The 19,453-nt window shown below is 34.2% G+C and overlaps 1 protein-coding gene across 1 annotated transcript in view; it reads right to left on the reverse strand.

Moving 5' to 3' along the window:
• The window catches only part of Adgrb3 (adhesion G protein-coupled receptor B3), a 671,006-nt gene that overhangs the window by 29,530 nt on the left and 622,023 nt on the right, over positions 1–19,453 (reverse strand). The window contains exons 24-27 of the mRNA XM_026391342.2: positions 14,416–14,514; positions 13,941–14,112; positions 3,281–3,376; positions 1,764–1,803 (exon numbers count right to left, since the gene is read on the reverse strand). Of these exons, the coding sequence (XP_026247127.1) occupies positions 1,764–1,803; positions 3,281–3,376; positions 13,941–14,112; positions 14,416–14,514 (407 nt within the window). The remainder of the gene's footprint in view (positions 1–1,763; positions 1,804–3,280; positions 3,377–13,940; positions 14,113–14,415; positions 14,515–19,453) is intronic.

Below are 19,453 nucleotides of genomic sequence, written 5' to 3' on the forward strand. Positions count from 1 at the left end.
TGGCTATGAATTGAATCAAAAACCATGCATCTTCTGGCAGATAAGGAAAATCCCAAGCCATTTAACTCTTTTATCAACAGTTTGAATGAAGATTTAGAAGATATTTTATTAAACTTTCAATGGTCAATCTCACATGGATGGTGTGCTAATCTGAAGGAAGTAAGGTTATAACAAATAGAGCTATATATAAAGGCCAGCTTTTTTCCCCCCTTGTGGAAAACTTTACTAAAATCAGAAATTTTAGATTTCTTAGGCTGAGGAAGCCTTGATGGTTCCTATGAACAGTCTTAGGGGTTTTAGATGACAAGTTGACACTAGTACTGAAATAGAAATCAGATGTGAACATAGGAACTATTAATATAAGTAAAGATCCAACTGTGATAAATGCTGGATAAATGTGTATACATGTAGGCACTATGATTTAACATGATTGACAAATTAGAGGCTAGTTTGGGCTCTATACCTGGGAGGATGCTATGAGGAGTGAATGATGAAACATGGCTTGCTTATCTCTGATAAAAAATACTTTTATTGGACTAAATGATTTCAAATATTTGTATATTTAAATGAAATATCCCTTCTTATTCTAGAAGGCAGCACAAAGACCACTGAAGAAAAGATAAAATAAGGCCTTTTTTGTCCTAGTTTCAAGGCACATTTTCCAACAACTGAAACTACACAAAATATGAAACATACAGTCTTCTTTAAAACTTTCAAGTCATCTATTCTGGTGAGAATTTAGCCAAAGTCTGAAAGGCAACTCTGAGGTCAATGGAATCCTAGTTCTCTGAGGTGGGATGTGCTGCCTGGTTTCTTCCTTTCCCTTCTAAAAACGTAGTAATTGTGGCTGTTGCACGTGCGCACACACACGCACACACACAAACAAAATGGCATTTCAACCTTACATCTGTCCATATTCCATACATGATGAAATGGAGGGCAGAACGGCTATGCTACGTGGCTTCACTCTCAACAACCATTACTCAGTGGGACAGAAGTCATTTGTCTTCACATCAATGCTTTTCTGCTATCATTATGCTCCCAATAAACCATTCATTTTTTGCAGGGCAGGAGATACAGGGGAGAAATAATTAGATACCTAATTCTGTTAAATAAATTCAAGCTTTCAGATTCAAACAAATCACTTCCAATTTTAAAATATAGATGTGGAAACTAGCATCATAGTAATTTTTAAGAAACTGGAGAAGGTGGATGAAGCAAAGGAAGAATATTTTATCTATTATCCAAAGAGGGAAATAGTAGATCCTGGAAACCATACACCAGGAACTTAGCAATGTTCTGTTGGGTCTTTTCCCACAGGATATGAGCAACTAATTTTATATTCTTATTCCTGAATTCAATCAAAATACTCTATGTAAAGTCCAGTATTCAACCACTGAGCCATGTCCCCAGCCCTAATTTGTATTTCATATAGAGACAGGGTTTCACTGAGTTGCTTAGTGCCTCACTGTTGCTAAGACTGGCTTTGAACTGCCTCAGCCATCAGAGCTGCTGGGATTACAGGCATGTACCACCAAACCCGGCCCCAATAAACCTTTCTTAATATCTTCCTCTTTCTCTCTTTATTCTTTCCCTCCGGACACACACATCTGTACTATTATAATTCTTCCATTTGAAGATTCCTTTTATTCATACACATGAATAAGTAAAGCATAAACCACAGTATCTTCTTTAAAACCAAAATCCACAGGAATGATTTAACATCCCTAATGATTTTATTTTCAAGACCCAAATAGTCTTACCTGATCTACAAGCAATGTCTACATCCTTTTCAAAGTCTGTCTGTAACAAGAAACAATAAGGAATAGAATCATCATTTGATGAAGACATCAAGTACCTTTTACTAATCAAATTAACTGAAGTTTATGGATCTCTGACTAGGCAGTGCCCATTTATTATTTTGTGCAAAGGCAACTTCTCAAAGAATAATCTGATTGTTTCCAGAATATATTTTAGAGACCAAATGTTGAGTAAAATCATTGAGTAAAATCATCAGTGTTAATAAGGCAGCACAATACCTGCTGTCATCTTCAGTCTGAAGCTGACCATTGTATAGAAAAGAATAGAATTTTACAGCAATTTTCTAACCAAAATAAAGTGACCAAAATGTGCATAGCTATGCATATACTTATATAAATGCCTTTGACATTTGTGCTTTGTAATTTGAATAAGTCGCTTTTAATATAATAGCTCATAATACAGCTTAAAACCTTTTACTAGTGAAGCCAGGCTCTTGAATGATTCACTTTTGCTAAAATGTGAAAAAAAAAAAAAAACCCTACTAGGTTTAGGAATTAAAATTTAAGATTAAGAATACTCATCTGGTTCAGAACCTGCTAGAGTTTATTTCTACTTCATATTTTCTCCAGATTCTTATTTTAAATAACTTCATTTTTCTTTTTAAAAACGGTAAAATTAAATTAAGCTTCTCAGGATCAAGGTCTTCCAATCATATGCATTTCCCTAGAAATATTTTAAATTGGAGATTTTTTGTGGTTATCTATTTGTTTTTGGTAAGGTATTGATTATTGTCCTAAGTCTTAGTTACTAACCCATCATTTAGCCTATTTTTATATTATCTAGCCCCAAAATGTTAATAATAAATCAAATATGTGGTTTAAAAGAAGGTTTTTATTTTTTAATATCTGTTTTTCATGAGTTTAAATTTATCTCATTTCTACAACACACCAAACTTTTTGTGCTTATAGTACCCCTTAATTGCAACAATAGTCAGGACTTGTGTACAATATGGACCTTTCACTGGAAAGGTGCTACTCCTCACGCTCTAGAAGAATGTTTCTCATCTTGGGCTGCATGCTAGAACTTCCAGTGCTTGGGTCTTGCCTCCTACAATTCTGATATCATTGGCCTAGGGTGCAGCTCCTGTGATGTTTTTATTATGCAATTAAGCCTGAGAACCACTGCTTTGAGACTAGGTGAGCAAGTGCATAGTGTTCTGAACTGAAAACAAAACAAAACAAAACCATGATCTTAAGTGCACATCATCATCCCTAATGCTGGGCAAGAATGAAAATACTCTTCAGTGTTGCACAGGACACCCATGGCAGGCAGCAGCAGATCCTGGATTCCCAGACAATCCAGACAGAATATTTACCTGGTGTCAAATTTAGCCTGTTAATGAACTAAAGCTGAAGTCATTAAAAATGGGATTTGATGTTATTTTATCAATAAGAATTTTTTTAAATTCTCTTGAGAAATCATGACTTAATTAGCAATCAACAGGAAAACAAAAGCTCACCATGATTTGAGCATGCCCATTAGGAAAAGAACTTGAAGAATCAGCATTGATTGGATCCTGGCAGTTTCTCAATCGGCATCTAAATGCATCCTGAACCTGCGGGAGAAAGAAACATTAATTTTCTTCTCTCTTAATAATAACTAGACAATGTCTATATTGGCAATCAACCATGAGAAAGTAGCTATCTTTGCTCTTATGATCTAATACCCATTTTGTTTGCTTGATACAAATGCTGGTATACTTCGACTTTACTCCATGCCAAGGAAATTTATCACTTGCCATCATCTACACTGGGAAGTGTTGGGAACTCCTGAGCTATCAAAATGGCCATATCTGGCTCCGTCTTAATAATTCTTGCCAGAAAGCAGATTTATTTCCACTGTTACAAACAATATGTGTGTCTTTCAAAGGGGATTTACTATTTGGCATGGCAAAATCTTTAGAACAGCTTTAAACATTGTGAAAAATGAGATTACTCAATGATCTTTTGACTAGAATTGATTTAGGATTTTTCCTTTTATGTCTCACATAAGGAACCTCTGGGGAGACTATTTCTTATCTCCTTTCAAGTACTATGTGCCCTGATGAAAAAAGAACACAATGAAACAAAAAGGGAAACAAAATTGGATGGTTGTCGGCACAGCCAAACATCCTTAACATCCATTTATAATGAGATTCTGAATGAAGAACAAGCAGATCATAAGGAAGTTCTAAGAATATTACATTAATTCCTTCATTTAAAAAAATACAATTATATTGTTATGTTGTGTGTATGTACAAGGAAGTAAAAACAAATTTCATTATTACATATGTTTATAATGCGACAGTTATTTTTTAAATTCAGTAAATATAAATAGCTGAATAGTAAACACAGTGATAGAATAGCAAATGCAAGAGATGATTTTTCCACTGTACAAAGCCTCTGCATCAGCCTCTCCTTTTCTTCCTGTGGTTCATTAGGCCCCTCATAAGCTATCGATAGAAATCTTCACAAATAGACACTCATTCCAAGTGGCCATTTTACTAATGCTTTGTTTTTCTGACTTCATGTTATTGATATTCCCCTTCTCATTTATGTAATCTGTTTCACTGGATTAAAAAAAATAAAACAAAACATAGGAATGTTGTGTTTCCCCTATTTTACTGGAGCATCCTTGTAGAGACTACCAAGATGACACATGATCATTACTTTTAAAAAGCACTGGTATATAATAGTATGTCACTGTTTTGATGTGGCATGTGTATAACTTGTGTATTGTCTGGGGGTCGGGGGAATAGCTTATTAGGTTGTATTCAGCTTCCTCCTTGTCCTCTGACTCATTTCAAAGTCACTAGTAGCATCTCTCCAAAATTGCAGGATTTGAAAAGAGACACTGACTGTGGTAACCACACCAGACTGTGCCAACCAGTGCAATGAAGCTTTCATCCACTTGTACTCCCCCACCCCGATTTCTAATGCCATAATAGCTGTAAAAGAAGGGGCTCAGGGATGAATTCAGTGCTCTCTGAGCACTCTCCAATCTATGATTCTAACATTTCTAAATCTGGAATTTCCTCCAAAATGAATGAGGAGTTGCCTGATAAAACTCAACAAGATAATTTCTTCTTTCTTTTTTCAAACATGTTGGTAAAAATTGTAGATGTAGTGAAATCTAGTCTGATCACTTTTTCTTGACTATCTGGATTTATTTATTTAGGACTAAATCATCCAGCTTCTTCTAATAAAAGACACAAGGTCAGGACAAAGTTAGGTTCTTTCAGTGCAAATGCTTTCAGGTTTCTCCTTTCTAAATTAAGATGTCATGGCTGTATGTTATAAAGTAACATGTGAAAAATAGAAAATCAGTCTTGTATTTGCCAGATCATCACTCTTTCTGTTATGCAGAGATTTGAATTGGGGAAAGCATATTTGTTTGTTTTTAGAAAAAAAAAATCTTAAGAATCAATGTCAGAAAGATAGGTATATGTTAATTTTCTGTTTGTGCCCCAAGTAAATTGTTAAAGAAGCACAATTTATAAAAGAAGATAAATAATATGTTAGAAGAGTCTCCCGAGTATTTAGCACACGAAGATTTCCTTCAAATCTATTTCTTAGTGTTAGCATATATAAAATATGAAACATTGTAGTAATGTCAAATGTTGACTGGTCTTAACTAACCATTCTCCATTTTTGGACCTTCACAGCATATTTGTCCAAAAGTACTTTCGGCTGACAATGAAATATGTAAAATCAACTTCTATAGAAGTTTCTCTTCAAAATTTCTATCTACTTGCTTGAAGGAAATGTAAACAAAAAAAAATATCTCTTTTTCAGGACTCACACACACACACACAATCAATACTTTCAAATTCCAAACTCCAAAATCTGACAATGGATTAAGGGCATTTCTACACTGGAGAATGATGTCAGCTTTAGGAACCAGTCAATGCTGTCCAGAGAAACACAAAACAGAAAAGCACAAATGTTCTCTAGTAAATTCAAGGTCATTTTAAGGACCTTACAAATGGCATAATTTAAGGGTTAAGTTGTATGATGCTTTTAGTGCTGTTGATATCTTAAATCTAGAAAGATTTGAAGAAATTGATAGAAATCTTCACAAATAGGCAATCATTTGATTCCAAATCCTCTGTTTCATTTTTTTAAATCTTAAAAATGCATTGGGATAATCTACATGGATTGATCTTAAAAATCTGTTCAGCACTGTCAGGAAAATGATTAGACTAGATTTCATAGTGCATATTTCCTTATCACAGCAAAATGTACTTCAAACAGGACAGAACCTGGAAAAAGCATCCACAGTTATTTGGAAACATTTTGATGATTAATTGAATTATCTATCAGGTAAACAAAGAGTTTTATCTTTGGTGAATCAGGATGAATTATGCTGATGGAGAACAGAATTTTTTTTAAAGATAGAAAGAGAGAGAATTTTTTAATATTTATTTTTTAGTTTTCGGTGGACACAATATCTTTATTTTATTTTTATGTGATGCTGAGGATCGAACCCAGCGCCCTGCAATACCAGGTGAGCGCACTACCGCTTGAGCCACATCCCCAGCCGGAGAACAGAATTTTTAACAAAGCAAGTCCACAAGAATCTTGAAGATTTCAGGCAAATAGAAGCATAAGAAAATTAAAAATAAATCAAACAAGGTGGAATCTAGATCAGGCTGTGCCATGCTGAAATTAAAAACTTCTGTGCCCGTAGTCATGTTCATAACACTGGATAGTAATAGTTTTTGATTTACTATTTATGGAGAAGGAGTCATTTATTTTAGGTAACAATTTAATTAAAAGTGTGTTATTAGAGAATATCATTGTAACTCTGAATTCTTGTGCAATGAACACTTTTAAAAGCTTACTTGAGACCAGTAAATACAACTTTTAAATAAGCCTGTTTGGAACAATTAAATATTTAACATAAATTATGGCAGAGTTAATATTTAGATTTTAAGATTTCTTCTTATAATATTCTGCAATAGGTCTTTGACCTTAATTGGTGATCAGGCAGAGGGTTAAATATCTAGGAGTATAGTAAGAAACAGATATCTAACTACCTTTGAAAATGTAGGACACTTTTAAGGAAATCTGATGGCATGCTGTGAAATGAAGAAAAGAATGTCAAGAGACATCTTCAAAAATCAGATGAGGTGAAAACAGTAAGTTATCAAGGTCGTCTGTTGAACACATCCAACTGTTCCCCACCAAAGTTGTTCTGACTGGCTCCAGCTGGGGGTCTACTCTAAAAAAAAACGATGAAAGCTGTAAACCTTTCTTGTTGGGGATGGATTCCTGGATGAGACACCAGTTCAAAGGGGTTTGCAGGGGTGTAGCCCCGTCTCTCTCCCTGTGGGAGAGAGATTCAGTTTTTCTCAGCAGAAGCAAGCTGGGAGCTTCTCCATTGGTGCTCACTCCGAAAGGCAGCTGGCAGAGTGTCACTGTGAAAGTCGGTGCCAGATTTAGAGATTGCTGGGGAAGAGCACCAAACACTGTTTGGCAGCGTTGCAATTTAGAGAAACCTCGCAGGAAAGAATGCACAGCTTGAAATGGGCTCTGTATTTAGCTACCGAGCTGCTCAGACTCAAAAGCTTCACCTTTTTAAAAGGCAGTTTTACCTCAAGCTACTCTTCTTGACTTCTTATTCCAGAAAATAATTTAAACTGGTTTTATTCTTATAATTATTTGATATTGTTTTTAAGATTGTTTCCCTGGGGGTGAGGAACATTTTTAATGTAGTATATTTTTTCTGAATCTCATGTCTACTATTGTTTCTAATGTTCATACTTAAATAAATGGCTCAATTCTTTCTAATTGTATTGCTTTTCACATAATTCAATCATTACATGAATAAATTGTCCTCCATTTCATATGCATGATGTCAGTTAACATAAAGAGCATGAATGACTTTGCATCATTAAAATATTACTGGACTTTTCTCATAACAAAAGAGAAAAAAAGAAGAAGATGCCATTTGCTGTATAATAAAGGATAAATATGAACTGCAGTCTCAAGTTTCAGTCCTAATGATTATTTATTGGAATCCTAAAGGATATATCACTTAGCATTTAAACTTGTTGCAACTTTTTAGTTTCAAAGTACTTTTTGTTATCAGTTTATTGGGTTGAAAACTTTGAATATTTCAAACAGATGATCTGGGAAATTACAGTAGCCTTTCCTTGGCCTGCAAACATGAAAGGAAGAAAAGGGAAATGAGACTCTAGACTCCAGGACCTTGTGCCTTCACAGGTTGCACTTCCTTTGAGCCTTGTGCCACCCTCTTTGAGGCAGGTGTTATCCCAGTGTATAGCCAAAGGCCCTCAAACTTAGGAAGCTTAACTAACGTGCTCAAGATCATAACAATAAGTGGCAGAGATGACAATGAAACCAGGTCACTTGACTTGAAAGTTGGACTTCATTCCAAGGCACCACTTTGCCTCCACTGTTATGACTCACTGAACAAAGAACAGGATAGATTAAAAGAAAGAAAGAACCAGAACAATTGTTTCCAAATGAACAGAAATTAAGCTGCTGTTCTGTAATCTTCTACCTTTTAGGAGTTAGATAAAACATTAAAAAAATAAGAGGTAATGTGATAAGTTTTCATTTTATTCCTTTATTCAAAACATTGAATTTCCTGTTACTGGAGTAAAAATCTTGCCAAGTAGGATCTGGATCTTAAAGGAGAGGGTGGCAGGATTTGCCCATCTGCATGCCTGTACTCAGGTGCCACTTCCCACCACAGAGAGAAACACCGTGCTGCTGCCCAGAGTGGAAACAGCTGAGAGGGTAATGGGAGGCTCTGGGAGAAAGATTCAGGCTTAAACCAAGCCATGGGTGGACACTACAGGCAGGCATGCCAGGGTTTTCCATCTCTGGTATGACCTCTCCATGTCTGGGCTTGTTCACTGATGCCATCTTGCTCATCTGATTTCATGCTCTTGTTAACCTCGTAAGCCTCTGAGTGAACTTGGAGAACCACACTAGAAGATTAAGACTGATGCCAATATTCATGATGTAATTACAATTATGATAAATCATGAAAGCCTAATCTGGGGGAAGGTAGGACTTATCTTCTCCTGCCAATGAAATAGGCTGACTAGTGGGTGAAGGTAGAGATTTCTGGGAAATGGTTTAGTAGATTAATAGTATATTGTCCCACTTTATGTCATATTCATGTTACTGTTGAAAGGCCATCTTTGTGCTCCCACTCCCTATTCTGACAATATCCAGGTTTACTTTGATACCTCTAATCATTCTCCCACTTTAAAGCATGCATCCTATTTTATTGAAAACAAAACTACAAAAAACTTTAAATTTTTTTTTTTTTTTTTACTTTCAAATCAACCTGACAAAGAAAAAGCTCTTACTAACCCACTCTAAGCTTTCTTAAGTTCTTGGACACACACAATTCTCTTCTGAGCAGGTTAAAAATGTTAAGATCAGTACCCTGACCTTCTGCCCTCTAGGCCACTTATTAACTCTCCAAAGTCTATTTAACTCTCTTCATGACACCACTTGGAGTAACCTCTTATCAAGGCCACTGAATGCTACTAACTAGGAAGCTCTAAAAAATGACTTAAAAATTCTGTCTTCAAGTCATCAGTATTATCTGGTGTTCAGGCATAGCTATTTTGGGGGAAAAAATGACTCCAGTGTCCAAATTACATCATTTGCTTTATACTTCCATGTGCTTCATGTGGTCCCAGAGAAGACTCAGATGCCCTATCATTTACCATAGGCTCCATTTCACAAAAACTATAAGCCTAGTAACCTCTGTCCATTTTCTTCTAATGGAAACCTCCTCCTTAATTCTCCAACCTCATTTTTTTTCCCCTCAGGGCCCAATTAAATTCTGAAGTCTCTATTACCCACTCCTTTGTCTTCAAAGACCAACTGAAATCACTGCCCCACTCCTCATTAAGGAAGGGCACAAAACCGCCTTTTTACACTGAATCACACCTAATCTCCCTGTGAGTGGTCAGGCTCTGAGGGCCACATAACCCTCCATCTGAAGTATATTACATGCAACATGGATTCTTTCCAAATTACTATTTACTTCATCACTGTGTTCGTCCATCTGTTCGTTCATCCTTCCTCCCTTCCTCCCTCCTTCCCTTCCCTTTCCTTCCTTCCTTCCTTCCTTCCTTCCTTCCTTCCTTCCTTCCTTCCTTCCTTCCTTCCTTCCTTCCTTCCTTCCTTTCGATATTAGGGATTGAACTCAGGGCCTTGCACATCCTAGACAAGTACTCTACCACTGTGCTACTTTGGGAGAATGTTGATTTTAGATTTGATAAGCAAGTATGCTTGCATTTTATACATTCACTATCATGTGCTTATAAATAATTTCATCTGTACTCTTTTGGAAATAATAAGAGTGAATGGGAAATTGGTAAACAATTAAAAAATCAAAAGGTGGGTGGAAGGGTTAAGGAAGAAGAAAAAGAGAGGCAGAAAGAGAGTCAAGAGAGAACAGTTCATGTTTATTTTAAGAATTTTGCTACAAAATCGCTTCACAGGTTTGGATGAAGGTTTTGGGACCTCATCTGGTGCAGCTTAGACCTCCTGCCAGTGCTTGGGAAAAAGAAAAGAGAAGCTTGGCCCTATTACTGATGCTACAGAACAGCCACAGGATCCTCACACCCTGACACAAAAAAATTATCCATTTAAGCACTTTGCTTTTTTCTTTCCATTTAGTGAAAGGGTTTTATTGTAGCTTATTTTGTATCACAATCTTGTTATTTTCCCCCTCTGACATCAAGCTGTAAGATTGTCTTAGAGCCAGGCACAGCCAGAGACAGAGATGAGAAGAACGTGCAGGCACCAAGAAAGTGGTTTCCTAGCAACAGTAACTATTTCAAAGGTTTCATAACTCTTGTGTAGTCTCAATTTCCATAGCAATGTGGAGAATAGTAAATAGTATATGCGATTATTTGCTTAATCCAAATGAATTCTAATCAACAAATAATGATACATGCAATACATCTTATTAACTATACATATTAGCCTTAAGATCTAGTTTTGTTGCTAAAAGTAGTATGTTGTGATAAATCAGATGGCTCAAAAATTTTAAATTCCTTTTTCCTTTTTTGGCTTTCTCTTGTTTTTCAGAGGGATTTACTAAAGCAATTCAAAAGGTATTCCAGAATAAGAAACTGCATTTTAAGGAGAAAAATTTCATGGAATTTAAGTGTTAAGATGTCATGTCTGGAGATCAGAACAAACAGCTATGCAAATATTCAAATTGCTTTTAAAAAGAATAAGTGGAATATAATTGAGTTGGCAGTGCCAGTGTGATCCTTTCTCTCTTCTTTCCTGATTAGAAATTATTTTAGTTTTAAAATTGGACCCACTAAAAGCAAGGGAACATTTCAAATAAATTTGGCTCCATACACAGCACATTAAAAATGTTATGATTTCAGTGTTTCTTCTTTAACTACAAGGCTTTCTTCCAACCTCCTCCTCAGAAAGAGTCCACAAGCAAATATAGGTACAGCCTCTTGAATTCATATTGAAACAACCATTAAAGACTAAAAAGGACCAAATTATGTTAGAGTGTGTCCGAAATACGTAGAAATATGTCTATATGACTCTAGTGCCTAAATCAGAAAGTAGTATTTTCTTACATTGCTTATATATTTTAAGAAAGAAAAATCCATATGAATTAATTGTGATATTGTGAAGAAAATCTCTTAAAGTGAAAAAGCACTAGAGATGAAATGGTATTCTTAGGGTCTCCTGTAGATTATCAAGATGATTGAGAATAGTTAATTTTGACCCATATTTTATAGGCATCTACCTATTCCAATTGCTTTGGTGTATTTTAATGGACTTACTATTTCATAACATGTCACTGGAGACACAGGGGACATGGAAGAGGCTTCTGTTTCTTAGGCTATGGTCAACGCTAGTAACCAGAAATATTACCAGATAGACTTATTGCTAGTGCCAGGCAGTACACATGTAGTGGGTCAAAAGGTACCTCTGGGATGCAAAGAGGCCTCCTGTGATAAGTTCCATGGGTATGTGAAATTCTTTTAAACAAAAATCTTTTCATTTTCAGTAATGAAATTCCTCTTAAGAATTCTGAAGGACACTTTCCCTACAACTGAAATCTGTTCATGTATAGCAGTGTTACAAGGTATCTTTCAAGTTCAATAAAAGAAAAAAAGATGTGTCATTTCAATGTTGGAATTAAAGAGTGTTATGACATTATGCTACTAATTTATCAGCTACAAAAATTATTCAATTTGAACTAATCTTTAAAAATGCAACAATAACAGAGATGATATCTATATTTTTATTCCCCATTAATGAATAAAACATGTATTTACAGATATCTACTTCAGCAGAGACATTAATTTTATGATTTGATTTAATTGCCCTTAAATCATGTTTTTGACAGTTAATAGTATAATTAGGAAGTATGGAAAAGTTCTGATGGAAATGAAGGAGTTTTGTGCCAAATATTTTTCTTCATGTAAGCAGCAAAAACTTGATAATAAGCCATCATAATGTCTGTCACTTAAAATCTGCATATTTTGATTATCTCCTAAGACTATCTAGAAATCGTATTTATGAAGCAAAAGGAAGCTTATTTAAAGATGGGGTACATTCCTCCTCCTTAATACCTAAGGTATTAATGCCATCTGAAAATTGCATATAGGCATGTCATGCTCCTCACTTAAAGCCTGTAACAGTTCATCCTTAATTGTCCATTAAAAATGAATTATGTGTCTATTTATTTAGCATAAGTCTGTTACTTAAATAGAGATAATATTAATACAGAAGTTGTAATTAGAAAAGACCACGACCTAAATTATCATTGAACTTTATTTTAGTTTTTACTCCTTTGGCACGTAGCTCAATATTTGGAAGATTTTAATGCTGACATTCTAAATTTGTGATGAGAGTACTCAGGTCTGTAAGTAAGGTCTGTAAATTATTTCAGAATTTCCAAATGATGAAAGAGCCTCTCCCCTTGCAGGATAAACTCATACTTCATCTGTTTTCTTTGTTTTTTTTTCTCACAAAATGGCTTTAGAATACACCTGTGGGTATATTGCTGACATCTGTATCTTCCTGAAATAGTACAGAAATATTGTTCTCCCCACCTGGTAAATCAGGTTAAAGCCTTTGGTTGCCTTCACACCTCATTGTACAAACTATGTGGTGTGTACTCACATGCACAGTTATCTCTTTGCAAGGTGCACATCATAATAAACTTCTCAAACAAGCCAAATAATGCAAAATGACAGAGTAGACCATTTTCTCAGAATCACTAGCATGGCACCGTGTCAATGTGTTCTTCAGTCACCACTCATCTCCAGAGTAAAATGCTAAAATGACTCATAAACCTTGTAAATACTGTGTCAGTGCTTGAAAGCATTCAGAATAATTTTCACCCTGGTTGGAAAACAACATTTTATTCCTAATCAACTCAAGTCTGCAATCTTTCACTGTCCTGGGTGGATTTGGTGTCAGTGTCTCTACTCATGAAGAATAACTTCTTCCCTCACTGCTGACAAGAAACTTCAGCCATGATGCAGAGAAATGCTATGATTGTAGGTCTACAATTCTAGGAACAAATAATTATTGCCTATCATGCCCCACTAGGTACATTCTTTTGTATTTTCTGAACATAAACATCCATATCAAAATCATTAATCTTTATTAACTTTAACCACAATTTAGAGACAAAAGAACTACCCAGTAATCTTCAACATTTTATAGTAAAAATAAATTTAGTTAATATGAGAAATGAGAATGTGTTGTATGTAGAAGCATGAGATATCAGTGTATTATTTATTTATGAACACTGCCAATCAACCATAAGCCACCTTCCCTCTCATGTACCAGTTTCTCTAACAGATCTATCTCATTCCACATAGCATCTCTTGAATCTTCTCTCCCTGGTTCTTGGTACCTCTGGCTGTGAGTTCTTTAGCACAGACCCACACATTTTAGAGTGCCAGGGGCCCTCCTGAACTATTCCTTAAAGCTTCTCTCCAGCTTTGACTCTTAAGAAATCCCCATTGCTTAAGATAATGTGGTAAGACCAGCTTCAATCTGAAAATCAATATATTATAATAAAAGATTATACTTTTTAGCATATATCTTTCAATTATCACTCATCTCTTGCACAAGAATCACATTTCTCACCTCTCGCCGAAGAATGCAGTGGACCATGACTATAACAAAGCCTTGCAATGAATCAAACACAGCAAAAAGTATTTGAAACAATATGGAGCGTTTATCTGTCATGGCCAGAACTGCAGACATCCATGTCAGAGCTAGAAGGGGCAACACCACACAAGAGCTCCAAAGAGAGGCCCTGTTGGGAGACAAAGAAAGCAACATTACGTAGCTGCATGTCATGCCCCAGGCCATAACCAAACCCCCGTTCAACATGGCATTCTTATATGTGGCACCAAGACTATTAATTTGGAAACCACAAAGCAGATAACATTTGAGAGTTTTATTTATTCTTTTATACACTATCCCACATAGTTATAAAGGTAGTTGCCAATTACAAATATTTAAGTATTAGCAAACACTATTTTATTTTTCATCATAGCATTTTCTCACATGCACTGTAAAGATTTGTAACAAGAAGATGTAAATGATTGGGACTAACATGGCGTTACTGGCGGTGGTGGCTGACAAAGCTGTTGTTGAAACTACTCCACACTTGGCACATTTGAGCGTCAAACCGCTATGAGGCTCACTCATCTGACTGCAAACAAACAGAACACCCACAAAAAGAACAAAATATTGAATTGTCACCAAAAAAAGTTGCTGCTGCAAGTAAGCTTTAAATATGATTTCATACAGAAAAGTATACTTATCGAAGATGAAAGCTCTATATTGTTTTAAAGACGCATTTTTACTACAATTTATCTTTGTAACATTTACCTCTTAACAATTTGGGCCTTTCTTGCATGCAAAGCATATTTTCATCATTTACACCATAAATAGCCCTATCAAAATTGCCCAACACTGAGATAAACAGATCAAAATTGGCCAACACTGAGATAAACATAAGCATGTGCTTGTGTAGACATATAGCAAAACCCTTTATTCAGACCTCTGGTACTCAAACATGTGAGGACTCCTAGCTTCAAGGACTTTCATTGTTGTTTGCAAAAGGCACACTTATCAATTAAAGCCCCCTGAGACATTAACCTCAGAAGCCCACATAGGAGCATGCATTACATATAGAAATAATACATATATATAGCACATAATATGTATGTTAGGAGTCTTCAATTGTAGAAGAAAGTTTTTGTCTCAACAACTTTGTTCTTTGAGATTTCCTGTAGCATCAATGTACTATCCATATTTTAGGATGATCTGAATATAGGGGCTGATGAAACTTGATGAAACATTAGTTGATAATAAAAAGAATGGTAGTTTTCTTTTTTAATAAAATACATTTAATATATCTGAAGTTCAAAATTTTCTTTCTGAACATTTATTATAGGTTCCAATATCATAGCATTTAAATGGTCTATTCTGGTCTAGGAGACTTCATATGTAAATTCAGATTCCATTTACTACATCACAGAAACAAAATTATACTACATAGAAAATTTGACATGCATTTTGCTTAAGAAAAGCATCCCTTGAAAAATAATGTTTATTAGAACATAAATTTCTTAAAAAAAACAAATAAAAATTCCTTGAATAGAAATCCAAAACACCTTGAATTTTTTTTGTGTGGTGTACTTCTTTAAGTCTATTCCAATGTGGTGCCTATGTCTAAAATATGCCTGCCCTGTGGGTTTTTAAATAATTTATAGTAGAGTTGCATATATATATATATATATATATATATATATATATATATAATTATTTAAATATATAATTATTTAAAAGAAACCAGAAATTCCAAATTGTAAGCATCTCAAGGGGCAGAAGAGAGAAAATGTTAAGATACTTATAGTTTGGAATGTCAAATTTCTTTTAAATAAGTATACTCATTTGTGGATAGCCCTTAGATTAGATAATAAATATGAAAAATATAGCTTGATCAGCAGATCTCATGAGGAAATTAAAAAAAAAAAACCTCAGAGTTGGGGTAAGGGAATATGATACTAAATTACACATCTAAATCACTCATCTCTTGCTTCACTGAGTCAACCCAAGGCATATGTACCCAAATCAGTCACATGTACCTAAACTTCTCAAATAATATATAAGAGATAATCTGTCTAGTTTAGTTTACAAATGGTTCAGTGAGCTTGAAACTGCACCCAAAGGAGCACCTAGATTGGTGTTAACCCAGTGGTTGCATACAGCAGTTCCCTCAAATTAGTCTTTGGCCCCATCCCCAAAGACTAATTTGAGGAAACTCATGCACCTGTTTTTCTTGAAAGTCCATATATTATACCAGTGAATGAGCAAAAATGAGCACCACTGCTCTAGATATACATTGAGCTTCTTTAATCATCTTAAATTTGATGATATTGATATTTCAAAGGCATGGATTACACCCTTATTGTTTTTGTTATTACAGAGGATGAGTTATTTGATGTTTGTGCTTCTAACATGGATGTGGCTATTTCTCAATTTAAAGACATTTTGCTCTGGGTTCTAAACCAAGACTAAAAAGTCAAAAGTGATTTTTTAAAAAATAATCTCAAGTACCCAATACAGCAAGTATTTTAGCCCTGAAAAACTGTGATTTAACCTAAGCACTGGCTTTCCTGATTACAAATTGAAACTAGTATTCAGTATGCTTATTTGTCTTTATTTGAGGCTGACTTGTAGCAAACTGTTAAAAACTGTGCTGGATGCTAATTTTTTGGACAGCTTTGATATTATCTTATTAGATGTGAATGGAATAGATGAATGGTAAATTACCTTAGGAAATGTAATGATTTTTTCCTAGTTTACATTACTTTACAGAACTGATGTAATATGAAGAACACATAGTCTATATGGTAGATCAAGTAGCTTCAATGAAAAATAGAATCTTTTTTCTTTGTTACAATGGAAATTATGCATTTATAAAATAAAACATTCAATTAGTAATATAAAAAAAAGGAGTTGAACTGCCCATACATTCCAGTGTAACCAGGGCACCAGGGCAGGAATACAGTTGCTTTACTACTCCTCTTCCAAAGAGTCTGCCAGTTCCTATTATTACTATGGGTCTTGAAATGTACAGGTTCTAATTCCCTTCCTAATTTTATTTAATATTTTATTTAGGAAATTTTTTAATTTGATTTGTTTATTTTAATACTCTAACAGGTTACCTAAAAAGAAAATTTCCCCTCCATCTCCATTTGGAAAAATCTCATGAAATTTCTTAAGTATTCTGCTAATTAACTTCCTAAGTTTAGGTAGATGACACAGAAAGTTCTACTGTAGAAAAATACAGAAAAGTACACTTTCTGTTTAAGATATTATAAAAAGACACGCAGGACTTTTTCTTACTCTCGTTCTTTCCAATTATCATTTTATATATGAAGTATATTGTAAATTCATAATAATCCCTACCTTGGTAAATATATTTTAGGCATTAGAAATATTTAATATGTTTGGGGTATTATAAAACTTGTCAAGCTATTGTATTATTTATTAAACATTTTCTCACACATCCTTTTATAAATACTTATTGAGTACAAACTATATACTTTGTTGTTTAATAAGAAGTGATTATAAAAAATAAGAAAAGAGAAAAAGTATTAGAAAAACATGGAAGAAGGAATGTCTGGGTCCTATCTTCAATTTTAAATAACAACACAGTTTCAAAAGATATGTTTGATATTTTTGTATATTCAAACAACCTGAAAAAGACAATTTTTACAATTATGGAAGTCAATTATTAAGTCAGTTAGGTTCTAGTCAACATTTCTTTAAGTTAGTTGTAATTATTTGTTTTTCACTCAAGTCTTTATTATTGTCCTAACTGCTTTTACACCCATTTCTTGTTAAGTTTACCTTTAATCATACTTTGGAATATAGAACAAATTTTAATCCATATTTACTTATGCCAAAATAGCATTTTATATTTAAGAATTTTTTTTAAAACTTAGTCATTAATTTGATAGCTCTTTCTGACTTTGGACATTAATCAGCATTCTACTCTGGTCATGTATGTTACCAACGCTTCTTTGTCTCTAGCAGCGTCCTTTGAACCAGAAGATCCTCACTCAGTTTTGCCCATAAGACATACGTGACGTCCAAGAAAATTTTTAGAATTAGAGGCTTTAAGATTATAATGGTCATAGTTAATTTGTAGATTGATATGGATTTTTTCTGAATGCATAATACAACAAGGTTGTCATTCCTTCTAAACTTATATTATCTCTTACAAAGAGCTAAGTGAAACAAACTAGGCATTACATTAAATGAGAACATAAATACTGTGGTAATTAAATGAGAACATAAATACTGACTAATAATCTAATAAATCCTCAGCATTGTACTCATTTTATCTCATCTTTTTCTGACCTCACTATATGAATGATGAAATCATAGACCTCTGGTTGATAGTCAGGGAGTTTTGAAAACATACATCCACTTTCACTTCCTCATTTCATTGTGAAAGGAGAAATAGCCACTGTTGAGTAATTTTTCTTATTTGTCAAATCCTCTAATGAATAGTTTATACACATTATATTCCATATGCTTTATGAGGCAAAAGCTATTGTTCCCATTGAACAGATGAGGAGACCGAGCTACATGCAAAAAGATGAAGTAACATGCCCAAAGACAGACACACACAGAGCTAGCAAATTGCAGAACTGAATATTGAATATGGTTTTGATTCGAAGCCTTATTCTAAGCACTTAAACCAACCCCAACTATTTTGTTTAAATTATTTAAGTTTATACCATCATAGCAGAGCTGAGTTTCTATACCCAGTAGTTGGTATGATCAATTTATTCTTATATGATTAAACTGGACTTAAATTTCAACCATATGTGACAGATTAACAACAATAATCTTGTGAAAGGTTCATGTCCAAGTATCTATACTAAGTAGAAACCTTTCTATTTAAGGATGCCATGGGACTAATCTGTAGTGCAATTATCTCTGAGAAGTGACCCTCCCTCGAGAAGGAACTCCAATGATGTTTTTATTATTCCACTGCAGTTCCAATGTTCCATATGAATAACATTAAAATTTTATATTGAAAGCCATTAGAGTTGGCTGTTTACTAGTTTAGATACTTGGTCTATCTTACCTTATAAATCATTGCATAGATTGTAAAACCCAAAGGATTTAAAGCTCTCATCAGGAGCCCATCAAATACTGTCACTATTAAATAGTACCCTAAATTATTTAAAAAACAAACTATTACATAGACAAGTTTTCAATGATGATGCCATTTAACAGAAGGGTGAAAACTATAAACTTTATAGACACAAGGGGAAAATTAAAGGCATTAGTATTTCATTCAAGTTTCTATAAATGTTTATGATGAGGTGATGATGTAACCTTGAAAAGGTGCTGTCAATCTGCATATGAATGTTAAGTCATTTGATAGGGAGATACTGTAATAACAGCAAAATTAAGGTAGATGCTTTTCTAAATTTTATAAGTGGTTAAAATGTGCAAGTGAAAAATTATGAATAGCTCTTGCTAGCAAATTAGGGTCAAAATCATGTCATAAAGAATGAAAATATAAGACAAGAATAACATTTGACTAGGTAATTCTCTTA

This window comes from Urocitellus parryii, chromosome 8 (assembly GCF_045843805.1).
Source record: "Urocitellus parryii isolate mUroPar1 chromosome 8, mUroPar1.hap1, whole genome shotgun sequence".
In the NCBI taxonomy this organism is placed as follows: Eukaryota; Metazoa; Chordata; class Mammalia; order Rodentia; family Sciuridae; genus Urocitellus; species Urocitellus parryii.